This window comes from Callithrix jacchus, chromosome 1, assembly GCF_049354715.1.
Source record: "Callithrix jacchus isolate 240 chromosome 1, calJac240_pri, whole genome shotgun sequence".
In the NCBI taxonomy this organism is placed as follows: Eukaryota; Metazoa; Chordata; class Mammalia; order Primates; family Cebidae; genus Callithrix; species Callithrix jacchus.
In genome coordinates this window covers 164,914,873-164,928,813 of record NC_133502.1, presented here as the reverse complement: position 1 = coordinate 164,928,813, position 13,941 = coordinate 164,914,873, and the positions used below count along the sequence as shown (strand labels likewise).

Below are 13,941 nucleotides of genomic sequence, written 5' to 3'. Positions count from 1 at the left end.
AATGAGAGAATTAAACTTCATCATTTCTAAGGACCGTTCTAATTCTAACCTTTAGTCATTCTATTTTTTTCTTATTTTGCAAAAAGATTTACTCCAGGATTTTTGTTCCTTTCAAGAGAGTATTTGCTTAAGAATATGGATACTGAAGAGAATGACAGAAAAATGGGAAGTTCCTTTTTTTGAAGGCACTGACAATTTAATGGAAAGTGAAGCATCATTGAGAATATAGTATAAATATATGGAAAACTGATAAACTGCCATTGAGCCCTTATTGTGTAGATGGATTAATTTATGTAATTCTACATTGATCTTGAAAGATGGCTCCTTGTATTCCCATTTTATGGATGAGGAAAGAGAGGCCATGAGAGGGGAAATAACTTGCCTAAAGTCATGCAAGTTGTTGGTGGTGGGTGGAATCAAGATTTGAATTCAGACTGAAACCTATGCTTCATCTTGACACATGCAGACTCTTTTGGGCGCCAGCTGGTGCTGGCTGCCAAATAAGAATCTTTCATTTCACTTCTTGTAGGCTGCGGCTGTCCCCAACAGTGGAACCCTCCAGTACTGTGGTCTCCTTGGAGTGGGTGGATGTTCAGCCGGCTATTGGGACCAAGGTCTCCGACTATATTCTGCAGCATAAGAAAGTAGATGAATACACAGACACTGACCTGTACACAGGTAGGTTCCTGACTTCCCATTTTCTTGGGATAGTATGACAGAGGAGGGAAATTGGGATTTTCTTTTGTCTTTGGACACTTGGTCTCATCTGTCTTGGGAAGGTGTTGGGAGACTTCATTGTTTAGTGATTTTTCACAGCCCATCCTTTTGTGCTGTTTTGCATGTATTTGAGGGAGCAGAGGTAGCAAGTTGTAGATAGAAAGAGTTTCTGATTCTCTGAGTTGGACCTTTAAAATATTGTATCAAAGAGCTAGTTGATTCTGAAGATAATTTGACCTTTCTCTATCTGGAAAGGCCTGCAAGTCTCCTATTTGAAGGCCTTGATCTGTAGATACATTATCTGTGGAACTGAGGTAGGGAAATGGACACATTTGGCTTTCTAGTGAGATGCACCTGGAGTCTTCATTATCTAGTGCTGGGAAAGAAAAAATTGGAAGTGATTCCAGCATGCAGGAGCATTTATTTGAGAATGTTGGCTTTTAAGAGGGATACCTTTGATTATCACTCAGAACATTATTCCTGAGTTCTTCTAAATCATTGACACTGCCAAGCAGTGAAGTGTTCACTTGTGATCTGTACTGGGCTTATATTCTCTGTTCTTTATTGAGACTTCCCATTCAGCAATTATTTTCCAGCCAGAAAACATCAATTAGACATCTGTTTTTTTGTGCCAGACACTGAGGTAAGTGCTTTGTTTAGCATCTGTCTGAATCCTCACAATTTTAGGAGGGCTAGTGATTATTGTGCCCATTTCACAGATTAGAACATTGAGACTAATCCAAGGTTATTCAGTTTGTGGTATCTCCTCAAATTTATAATTTTAATCCTGAACCAAGATTTAGGTATTCAAATAATGAAGGAAGTATAATTATTTGCCTAATTAAATTATAAACTCCAAGAGGAAAGATGCCTTTTCCATGTTACTCATAGTTGAATTTCCAACACCTATCACAAAGTCTGGCATTCAAATATTTGTTGATGAGTGAATAATAAATGAATGAAAGGACCTTTATTGTTCCTTCTTCTTTCTATCTTCCTCTCTTCTCCCTGTCTCTCTCCTACACCTCTCATATTCCTTTCTGGGCTATTTTTGCTTTGCTTCCTCTGAAATTGGGAAGAAAATTATAAAATGAGGTTGTGAATGTGAAATAAGTCAGAAAGGGAAAAGCCCAGATTATGGACAACATGAGAAGTCAAGTTGGCTGCTAATAGGTGTCCTGGGATTGATGTGGCTTTTTCCACATTATTGGCTGAAAGAGACAGAACAGTCTGGAGTGGGCATCACTTTCACAGAGGGACGAGTCATGGAGCAGTCATTGGGCAGCTGATTTTGCCTTATCTTTCAAACTTTGTTAATTCTGACTTTTGACTCTGTATGGAGTACATATGTGTTTGTGCAAGACTATGTGTCTGAATGTGTGTGGGCAACTGAATTGTCTGCAGGTTTGTATTTATCTGCATATACATTATTTTTATGGGGGTGAGATTTACCACTGTCTGTGAATGGGTGGGTATGTATTTTGTGTGTGTGTGTGCGTGTGTGTGTGTGTGTGTGTGTGTGTCTTTGTCCTTCTGGAGTGCTGTTTTGTAATAGCAGAGGTTTGTAAACCACAGATAACCAAGGGAAATGAAACTGCTCCAATAGTGGGCTTACACTTTAACAATAATGCTTCACATGTCTATCACATCTCTATATAAGCCCCAGTACATCTAGCATGCCATTCTTCTCAAAATAGAAACAAACAAACAAACAAAAATGTAACTTAAGATTGATCATGAACTTTGTTTTACAGGTAAGGTAAGTAAATTCCAAAGAGATATGTGACTTTCCTGAAGTCCCATAAGCATGTATGGCAGAGCCAGGCTTTATAACCAGGTCTGTTTTAGGCCCAGCACAGTGCTTGTTCTTATAGACCATGCAGAGTCTACAAGTGTTGCTTCTTTCACAAAGGCTTCTTGACCCATTCAGCACAAAGTCTCCTCCCTCTTGACATAGTGCACTCACTCATTCTCTCTACTATTTGGCATACTCCATTATTTGCCTTGGAGTACCTCTTCTATATCAGCAGAAAAATTTCAACGTTGGAAAGATCTTAGGAGATCATCTAATCTTGCTTTCTCTTTAACATTTCAGTACACACTTCAACATGCACTGATTACATGCCTCCAGTGTTGAAAAGCTCAGTTCTTCCTACAGTTTTCTGTATGTATGATCATGTCATCTGCATACAGAGACAATTATATTTATTTCTTGACAATTTTGATTACATTTATTTATGTATTACTTGTCTAATTGCTCTAGCTAGTAATTTTAGTACCATATTGAACAGAAGTGGTAAGAGCAGATTACTTTGCCTCTTTTCTAATCTCAGGCATTTAGTCTTTCACCATTAGGTATGATGCTAGTTGTTTGTTGTTTTGTTTTGTTTTTACCTTGATTACATCAAAGAAGGTATCTTCTATTTCTAGTCTGCTGCAAAGGCTTTGTTTTGATTCCATTAGAAATTGATGTTGAATTCCTGTATCTATTGAAATGATTGTGTATAGCTTATCTCTCTAAGTTTGTTAATATGGTAAGTCACATTTATAGATTTTCATATTATAAAACAACCTACCACATGATATTTATCCCAGGAATATAGGTTCTTTTATCTATTTTTTTTTTAAATCAGGATCATTCTGGTCTCACAAAATGAATGATAAAACATTTTCTCCTTTTCAGTTTTCTGAAATATATCTGTCTTCTCAGAGAATCAGTTTGGTTAAAATTGCTAGTATTTTTTACTTAATTGTTTTGTACAATTCATCAGTGAAGGCATCTGGGCTTAGACCTTTTCTTGCAAGAAAGTTTTTAACTACTAATTTAATCATTTCATAGATATAGATTTATTTAAATTATCTATTTCTTCTTGAGTGATCTTTGGCAGGTTGGGTGTTTTAAAGAAATTGTTCATTCCATGTAAATTATCAAATTTATTGGCAAAAGTTGTTCATGACATTCTGTTATTATTCTTTTGAAATCTGTTGAAATTCTAGTGATATTAGTCTCATCTTGATATTGGTAATGTGTGTCTCCTCTCTTTTTTTTCTAGATCAGTTTGGCAAGATGGCTATGGCATTTATTTTATTTTATTTATTTTTTTGGGGGGGGAGGAAGGCAGTAGGGAGGAAGGAAGAGATGAAGGAAGGAAGGAAGGGAGGAAGCGGGGAGGGAGGGAGGGAGGGAGGGAAGGGAAGGAAGGAAATCAAGCAATGAGAGAGACATAGCCGACCTGGATCTAGAGGTTTACAAGTTGATTTCTTTTTTTTTTTTTTGAGAGAAGGAAAGAAAAAAAAATAAGTAAAGGAGAGGAAGAAAGAGGAAGAGAAAGAGGAAGAGTAAATGGAAATATTGCTTTATTTTGAAGAAAATTGGTTATTAATAATGGCCAATCAATGTTTCATTTAAACTTATGGGTAGGTGTGATGTGGTATTGACAAGAATGTATATTTTGTGTATTTGAAGTGGAGAGCTCTATAAATATTTATTAAGTTTACTTGTTCCGGATCTGAGTTCGAGTCCTTGATATCCTTATTAATTTTCTGTCTCATTGAATCTAAGTCTCGTATCTGGGTGTTAGGATCATTAGCTCTTGTTGTTGCATTGATCCTTTTACCACTATATCTTTGTTGCTTTAAAATCTATTTTATCCGATACGAGAATTGAAACTCCTGCTTTTTATTTATTTATTATTTATTTTTGCTCTCCATTTGGTTAGTAAATCTTTCTCCATCCCTTTGTTTTGAGTCTTTGTGTATCCTTGCATGTGAAACAGGTCTGGATGTAACATGCCATTGGGTTTTGGCTGTGTCTTTTGATTGGGGGATTTAGTCAATTTAAATTTAGGGTTACTGCCATTGATGTTGACCGGCTGTTTTATCCATTCGTTGGTGTAAATTCTTCTTTATGTTAGTGCTCTTTACTTTTTGGTGTATTTTTAGAAAGGCTAATACTGGTTGTTTCTTTCTGTGTGTAATGCTTCTTTCAGAAGCTCTCATAAAGCAGGCCTGGTGGTAATAAAATCTCTGAGTTCTTGCTTGTTCATAAAATATTTTATTTTTCCTTCAGTTGTGAAGCTTAGTTTGGCTGGATATGAAATTCTGGGCTGAAAGTTCTGTTCTTTGAGGATGTTGAATATTGGCCCCCACTCTCTTCTGGCTTGTAGAGTTTCTGCTGAGAGATCTGCTGTAAGTTTGATAGGCTTGTCTTTGTGGGTAACCTGACCTCTCTCTCTGGCTGCCCTTAGTATTTTCTCCTTCGTTTCAACACTGGTGAATCTAACGATTATGTGCCTTGGGGTTGCTCTTCTTGAGGAATATCTTTGTGGTGTTCTCTGTATTACCTGGGGTTGAATGTTGACCTGCTTCGCTAGTTTAGGAAAATTTTCCTGAATAATATCCTGAAGGGTAATTTCCAGCTTGGATTCATTCTCTCCGTCGCATTCAGGTACACCTATCAAACGTAAATTTGGTCTTTTCACATAGTCCCGCATTTCTTGGAGACTTTGCTCATTCCTTTTTATCCTTTTTTCTCTAATCTTTTCTTCACGTTTTATTTCATTAAGTTGGACTTTGACCTCTGATATCCCTTCTTCTGCTTGAACAATTTGAGTGTTTAAACCTGTGCATACTTCTCGGAGTTCCTGTATTGTATTCTTCAGTTCCATTATTTCACTCATACTCCTCTCTAAGTTGTCTATTCTCAATAGGATTTCATCAAACTTTTTTTCAAAGTTCCTAGTTTCTTTACATTGGGCTACAACATGTTCTTTTAACTCACCAAAGTTTGTTATTATCCATTCCTTGAAGAGTGATTCTGTCATCAGGAGGCGCTCGTTCTCCATCAAGCCTTGTTCCATTGTTGATGTGGAACTGTGATCATCTTTAGAGGGAGAGGCGTTCTGACTTTGAGTATTCTCAGCTTTTTTACGCTGGTTTCTTCCCGTCATTGTAAATTTATCCTCCTGTCGTCTTTGAAATTACCAACTTTCAGATTAGGTCTCTTGAGTGGACGTCCAGGTTGTTAGTTCCCAGGGCCAGAACAGCAGCGTTAAAACTGATGGTGCTTTTCTGCCCAGGATTCTCCTGTCTGGCTTCCTTCTTGTGTCCATAGTTGGCGACTCTGCCTTCCCGGGGCTCCAAACCTCTGTCAGAAGGGGAGCCGGTCCCGTTTACTCTGCGCCGTGCCGAGGTGCTGTCACAGCCACTGCACCGGGCTCTGGTGTCCTGCTGGGGACCCGTGCGGGTCCTCCGAACCTGTTTACTCTGCCCCGAGAGCTGCCGCGCCCAGGTGCCGGCGGAACCGCTGCGCCGGCCAAAGAGAGTCGCGCTGGCCACCCATGTGTTTCCTCCACTGGGGGATCTTCTGCTCCGTGAGCGACCAGAATTTGTCTGAAAGTGTGGCGTCCTCTAGTTCTCTGCGCCTTCCCTGAGAGCTGCAATCCCGGGATGTTAGCGATCGGCCATCTTGGATCGTTCGGCTATGACATTTATTTATGTTTTCAAATAATCAGCTTTTGGTTTTATCTGTTTTGGCTATTGTTTCCTATTTCATTAATTTATACTCTAATCCTTATTATTTTCTTTGTTTGGCTTACTTTGAGTTTGGTTTTTTCCTCTTTTTTTTTTTTTTTTTTTTAATGGTAGCTGGAGCTATTGATTTGAGACCTTTCTTGTAATGGAGGCATTCCCTCTGACTACTGTATTAGTATCTCCAAGATTGTATTATATTGCGTTTTCATTTTCATTCCATTCAAAACATTTCCAATTTCTCTTTTGTTTTCTTCTGTAACTCATAAGTTATTTAGAAGCATGACACTTAGTTTTCAAATATTTGGGGTTTTTACAGAAATTTTTATTATTGATTTTTAACTTTATTCAGCTATATTCAGAAAATACATTTTTATGTCTTTAAACATTTTAAATTTATTAAGACTAGTTTTGGGTCTAGGTAGTCTACTACTGTATTCAGTATCCACTTTAAAAGAATGTGCATTTTCTTATCTATGGGTAGAGTATTCTATAAATGCCTATTAGATAAAATTGGTTATTTATGTTATTCAAGTCTTCTGGAGCCTTTCTGATTTTCTCTCTTCTTCTTGTATCAATAATTGAGAGAGGGATTTTGAAATCTCTTATTATAATTATGGACTTATTTCTTCTTCAGCTTTATCAGTTTTTACTTTATATATTTTGAAGTTATTGTTATTAAGTTCATATACATTTAGAATTTTTATATTATCTTGATGAATGGATCCCTTTATCATTGTGAAATGGTCTTGCATATTTCTATGACATTCTTTGTTCTGAAATCTACTTTGAACACTCTAGCTTTCTTTTGATTAAAGTCTATCATTTTGCATTACTTTACTTTTTTTTTTTTTTTTTGAGATGGAATTTTGCTCTTGTCACCCAGGCTGGAGTGCAATGGTGTGACCTCACCTCATTGCAACTTTCGCCTCCTGGATTCAAGTGATTCTCCTGCCTCGGCCTCCCAAGTAGCTAGGATTACAGGTGCCTGCCACCATGCCTGGCTAATTTTTGTATTTTAGTAGAGATGGGGTTTCGCCCTGTTGGCCAGCTGGTCCCCAATCCCCAATCTCATGTTCCACCTACCTCAGCCTCCCAAAGTGCTGGGATTACAGATATGAGCCACCACACCCAGCCATTACTTTACTTTCATGCTGTCATTGCTTTATATTAAAGTGTGTTTATTGAAGATAGTATATAGGTGGGTCTTATTTTTTAATCCAATCTGACATTATTAATTTGGGAGTGTTTAGACCATAAAGTTGTGGTGTTTAGATCATTTATATTTAATGTCATATTTGTTTGTTTGTTTATTTTAGAGTCCATGACCGGCTGAATAATGTGATATTTGTATGTTTAGGTTTAAGTTTATCATCTTTCTTTTTAAAAATATTATCTCATCTTTTATTTCTCTTCTTTTTCTATCTTCTTTTGGATAGTTTCTATGATTCCATTATATCTTCTTTGTTACTTTATTAGCAATAACTGTCTTTTAAAAAAAATTTCAGTGTTTGCCTCAGGGTTTACATCATGAATATCTAGCATATCACAGTGATATTATGCTGTTTCAAGTATAGTATAGTAATCTTATAATAGTAAGCTGTTTTTTCTCTCTTCCAAGCCTTTATACAGTTTTTTCATATATTTTATCCACATATATCTTAAAAATTCCAGAATTTATTTTTTTTATTTTTCTTAGTGATTTTTTTGGTATTTAAGTAATGACAAATGTTTTATATATTTATCCATGTAGATACTAACTTTGGTACTCTTCATTTCTTTGAGTATCATTCATATTTTCATCGACTGTCATTTTCTTTCAGCCTAAAGGGTGTCTTGTATTATTTTTTATATTTTGTCACTTAGTGATACATTTATTCTGATTTTATTTTTGTAAGATATTATTGCTGGGTACGAAATATTAAATTCACAGATGTTTATTCTAGTAATTAAAGATGTTACACTTTTGTCTTCTTGTTTGCATTGTTTCAAATTATAAATCTGCCATAATTCCTATCTTTGTTTCCATATATATGTTTATGTGTATGTATATATACATACATATTTATATATTCCCATGTATATGTGTACATCTGACCGATTCTAAGCTTTTCCCTTTATTACCCATTTATTTCTTGTGTTTGGGGTTTGTTGAACTTCTTAGATCTCTGGGGTTATGGTTTAATCAAATTTGGAAAATTTTTGGCCATTATTTTGTCAATTAAAAAAATATCTCCCTCCATTTTTCTTTCCCTTCAACAATATGTATATTCAATCACTAAGTTGTTACTCATCTCAGCAATACTTTTTTCATTTTCAAAAATTATTTCTTCTCTCTGTCTTCAATTTTGGATGGTTTCTAGTGCATGTCTTCAGTGCCTTCTGTGAAGTGTAATTTATTGTTCATCCCATCCAGCATTATGTTTCATCGCGGACATTGTAATTTTCATGTTTGGAAGTCCAGTTTGAGTCTTGTTAATATATTCTATGTCTTAGCTTCTTTGACATATGGGATATAGTTACGAAAACTTTTATGTTCTTGTTCACTAATCCTGATATCTGGATCAGTTCTGGGTCAGTTTAAATTGATTGATTTTTTTCTCCTCATTATGGGTTGTACTTTCCTGCCTCTTTGCATGCCAGGTAATTCTGTATTGGATGCCAAACATTGTGATTCTTGCCTTGTTTGGTGCTGGATATTTTCGTATTCCTAAAAATTTTTTTAAACTCTTTACTGGGACACAGTTAAGTTACAGAGAAACAATTTGATTCCTTTAGATCTTGCTTTTAAGATTTCTTAGATGGAACTGAAGCAGTGTATAGTCAAGGGCTAATTATTGTCTACTACTAAGGGATGACCCTTCTGTGTGCTCTACAAAGTTGCCCATACATTTTGAGGTTTTACAGTATGGCTGGCAGAGACAGGCACTATTACTGGCCCTTGTATGAGCCTCAGGGATTGTTCTCACTTATCCCCTTGCATTAGTAGGTTTCTCACATACGTGCATCAATTGTCTGATGAATATTGACAGGAACTCCTCCACAGATCTCTTTGGTTTTTCCTCTATGCAGCTCTCTCCTCTTCATTACTCTTACAAGCTGTAATCACTTTGGTTTCTCTGGTCTCAGAACCCTGTCTTGGCAGTTCAGGGAATCTGTCAGGCATTTCCTTTCCTGAACAGTGGCTTGAAAACACTCTAAAGACAAGGAGAAATTTTAGGGCTCACATAATTTGTTTTCCATAATTCAGGATCTCTGTACTTTGTTGCCTAATTTCTTGTTGTTGACAGGCTTTTTTTTATGTGTTTTTATGACTGTGTTTGAGTGTGTGTTTATATGTGTGTTTGTGTGTATGTGTGTTTTAATTTCTTTATGTTGTGGGCAGTAGGGCAAATAAATCCAGATCTTGTTATACCATTTAATCCAGAAATACAAATCCAAGATTCGTCTTTATTTTCCAGAAAACAGTGCTCTAATCCAAGAGTTATTTTTTTAAATTGAGGTAAAATTAACTGCTTTTCAGTTATCTGGCTTAGGGTCATTTTATACAGATGTAGGCCCTTCTTCCTGTAGCGATTCAGAAGACTGAAGACAGTGACATACATGCTTCTATCTTTACAGGGTTTTTTAACCTTTCCTTGTAGGACTTGACTTCCATTCTCCACATTGTTCAATTCCTGAGTTTTTGGGTAGGTAGTTGTTTTTTAAAATATAAGGTGATGAATCTTGTATCCTTATATTTTGGTGTCTTCCCACAGTGCCTGTCATACATAGATGTTCAGTTCACTGAACGGAATTGTATATTGACAGGCATATTCATGTCTTAACTTTTCAACTCTGTCATTAACTCCTTGAGCACTGTGCAGTTTTATGGGGTCTTCTGTAGTCCTAGAGCCTAGCTGAGTACATAGTAAGCCTTTTAAAAATGTGTCATGACCAATTGATGCTGCAGATGATTGGGAGGATATATCTGAAACATTCACCTCTTCTGTTCACTTCCGTGTCACCTTTCCCATGTCTAAACCCTCAGGAAAATAAACTTGGCTTATATTTAAATTTCTCAGTTCACTCAGTTGAGTTTTATCTTTGAGGATTGTAAGCCTAATGAAAGAATATAGACTTGGGAAAACCTGGCTTCTGGTTTTATTTTTCACCACTTCTCAGAGAGAGATCTAGGGTTAGTCAACATCTTTTCTAGAGTTCAGTTTCCTTTCTGTGGAATGAGAAAAACAATACCTTTTCACAGCTATTTTAAGAGTTAATTCTAGCACAGGTCTTGAGATACAGTAGATACTAATACGTTCTTGTTGTTTCCTATTTCCATGAACTAGAAAAAATTAAAGGGAGAAATAAATGTTAGGAAGAAAACAACATTAGGTTTAAAACTTGTTTTGGATGGAAAGTTAGGATTACTCACACATTTGGTCAGGTGAGGCCAGAATAGGGAAATGTGGGCTTTATCCTTTGATCTCTCTGGATTTTTGCTGGCAGCCAAGTCCAGCGCTGGAATTATTTATTTATTCACTAGCTCATGCGTGCATATGCAGAGACATAGGTGCTTACACAGATCTCTCTCACTCTTTCTCCCATTTGAACACACGAGCACACACAGTTTATGGCTGTCATCTGTTTCACACCCTCCTTGACTAACTTTTGAAATGCTTCACTCTCCCTCTCTGTGTCCTACCCCTGCCCCCACCTCTAGGTTTGATGCCCTCTTTGTCTCCTTCAGAGAAGCCATTACTTTGTCAGTTCTGGGACACTGTTATGAAAGCCAAGCATAAGTAGCCTCCTGTTCCAGTTGTTTTGAGCAGAAATGGGGCTTGTTGTGGGGGATGGCTGAATTCCCCGCACGCTAATCTGTCATCAATATTAAAAACAGACGTCTGGTTCTCCCTCATGGCCTCATCAGAACAATTGGCATGGGTTTCATCCTCTTGGGCAGGGTAGATGTAGGGGGAGGTGGGAGTAAGAAGCGGGGCTGAGGCACAAGCAGATTTAATAAATCCAAATCTTTCTTTTGACCTACGAAGAAAAAGGCTCAGAGGAGATGGACTTGTCCAGAGCTTACACATGTGGTGAGTTACTGGTAGAGCCAGAGCTAGAACTAGGGCTCTGGTTTCTTTCCTACCCACCCCCATACCGTCATCCACTGCATTCAAAGATTTTTCACTAGCTCATTTTATCCTGGTGTGGTTTGCTCTTGTTGAGAATAGACCTAGAGGCCGATGGAAATAGGGGTTATAAGACATTTGTATGGCTTGACAGAATGGAGTATCTAGCCACTGACAGCAACTAGTGAGCAACTAGCAAGCTCTGATCTTGTAAAGGGGACTGTAGCCCATCAGGCTTACCACTTCTTTATCTGCTTTTATATAAACTAGCTTCTGTGAATCCCTGAATTTCAGAGTAGAAGAACCTTAAGCATGGAACCCACCACCCTCAGTGTAAGGATAACAAGAGTGGGGACAAGAAGGAGTAGGCCACACCTAGTATCATAATCTCCTGTTTCTCAGTCTGGTGATATTCTCGCCATACTCCTGTGCATTTTCTTTGGTCATCTTCTACTCTCCTGCTGGTTTTTTTTTTTTTTTTTAACTTTGAAAAATCAGAGACTTCTCATGGGATTCTTAGCTTCAGCTAGTTTGATTCAGGTCTGAAAAGCCAGCTGGCTCTGTAAGCACTCACAGAGGTAGCAGGCCCTATCCACTAGCCCGAGACCTCCTCATACAAGGCGGCAACATCTGGAGCTGGTCAGTACCCCTTTCTGCCCTGGCATCTGGGAGCCTAATGGGCCTGTCCCCAGCTGATTGGTACCACACTTGCCTCCTGCCAATTCTCAACTCTTGCCTCTGTTTCTTTCTATATCCTTTCCTGATTTTTTTCCCTCTCTCCTTCCTTTTTTTCTTCTTTTTCTACCTTTATGTGTGTCTGCTTCTCTTGGTTTCTCTCTTTCTCTGTCTATTCTTTTTGTTCCATGTCACTCTCTGCCCATGTCTCAGCTGACCTTTGCTTGTCCTTGTCTTTCTAAACTGGCTCTGATATGAGCTGCTCATGTAGACTTACATCTGGGTCAAGGAGAATGTCCAGAGGCCATCTGTACCCACTCTGTTCCCCTGTTCTTTCCCTGTCCCTGTTATTATAAAGGATAATCTACAACTGAAAAGACACCTTCCATCTCAACACACACACCATCCCTTCTCAGACCTTAGACTGAAAGCTTTCTCAAGTAAAAGGGAGCAGTAATGGAAGAGACTTTGTGTGAGGAATAACTCAAGGTGAAGGACAGCAAGGTCTCTTTTCTCTAGTAGCTGAGAGGAAGGTGGCAGCAGTGGCTATGATGGAGCACTTACATTGTAGGTATTTATGAAATCTTGTGGAATTTACTCTTAGTTCCTCATGCGGTATGGGCCATGGCTGAACCATGCTGTTCATTGGAGAAACTAGAGGGGACCTCACTCTCCTGCTGTCTGCTCGCGCTGGGCCAGCCTGAGACAGGTGATGTCATTGGAAACTAGGTTTCACTCCCTCAGCTAGAATTTGGGGGTGGGGTTGAGAGAAATATGTTTTACGGGGTGAGGTACAAACCTGCATGATTGCAAACACCTGGAACTGATATTAGGGGCTCAGAAAATATTTCTGTCACTCCAGCTGCTCTCTGGGTGAAAGGTTTCTAAAGTCAAAGGCTTCCAAAGGGAAAAGGTACTTGGAGAGTCTTAATCCTATTCATTCCCCCATACCACCCAACTGCCTTCTATATCACTGCCTTCTATATCTTTACAGCTCACAAAGCACACTCATTCATTTCATGAATGTATGTGGAGCTCTTATTATGATCTGTGTCCTGGGCGTGGAATGGTAACAGGACAGGCATAATTCCTGCCCTCATGGAGCTTATAGTCAACAAGGAGAGTGGTACAATTTAGCAGGAAATTACTGTTATAACATGGTGGGTGCTGAGGTAACTCAGATGCTGTTAAGAGCATCCCAGAGAGGTTTCTAATTCAGTCCATTGGGGATAATAAAGGCTACTCAGAGGAAGTGGGAAATTGTTTGTGAGTCTGGTTCCAGGAACTAATCATATGGATCAACCTCTCATATACAAGACTATCAGCCCCTCACCTGGAGATCACCCCTGAGCTGGTCTCCCTCCCTCTCGGTCACCATGTATTACCATTCTTGTCCTTAGTAGCAGCTTCCCATGAGAGATGCCAAAAGAAGAAAATCTGTATTTCTCTCTTCACTCACCGGAATCTCCTTCCAGGCCAGGCAAGAATTATGCTAGCTTGGTACCTACCTACCTTTCATCCAGAGAGTTTGCCCAGACTAAATCTATGCTACCTTGTGTCTATAACATGGTTTTTCCCCAAAAGGTGAAGTCAAGCTGAATCCAACCTTCATCTTCTTGCCTCAGTTGAAAGTGGTTCTTTAAGTATTTTAAGTTTCTGGTTTGGAGCTTTTTCTTTATCTGTGTTCTTGCCATCACAGTAGGTGAGGTCAGGATTTTGGTGGATTTTCTGTCCAACAATCCAATCTCTCACTTCATTGACCTGCTCGTCTCCAGTGACCATTTCTGCATTCCGCCTCAGCCACCCATTCCTGGGCCACACTGTGGACTTTGTCCTCACATGATATTGTTCCATAAAAAAGCCATCGGTTCCAACATCCCACTCGTAGACCGTGATCTTTTATACT

General features: G+C 38.3%; 1 protein-coding gene across 8 annotated transcripts in view; it reads left to right on the top strand.

The window, feature by feature from the left end:
* The window catches only part of ASTN2 (astrotactin 2), a 1,016,905-nt gene that overhangs the window by 845,413 nt on the left and 157,551 nt on the right, over positions 1-13,941 (top strand). For all 8 annotated transcript variants that reach the window (XM_078375313.1, XM_002743253.6, XM_078375307.1 and 5 more), the window contains one exon: positions 530-678. In XM_078375313.1, coding sequence (XP_078231439.1) covers positions 530-678 — 149 coding nt within the window. The remainder of the gene's footprint in view (positions 1-529; positions 679-13,941) is intronic.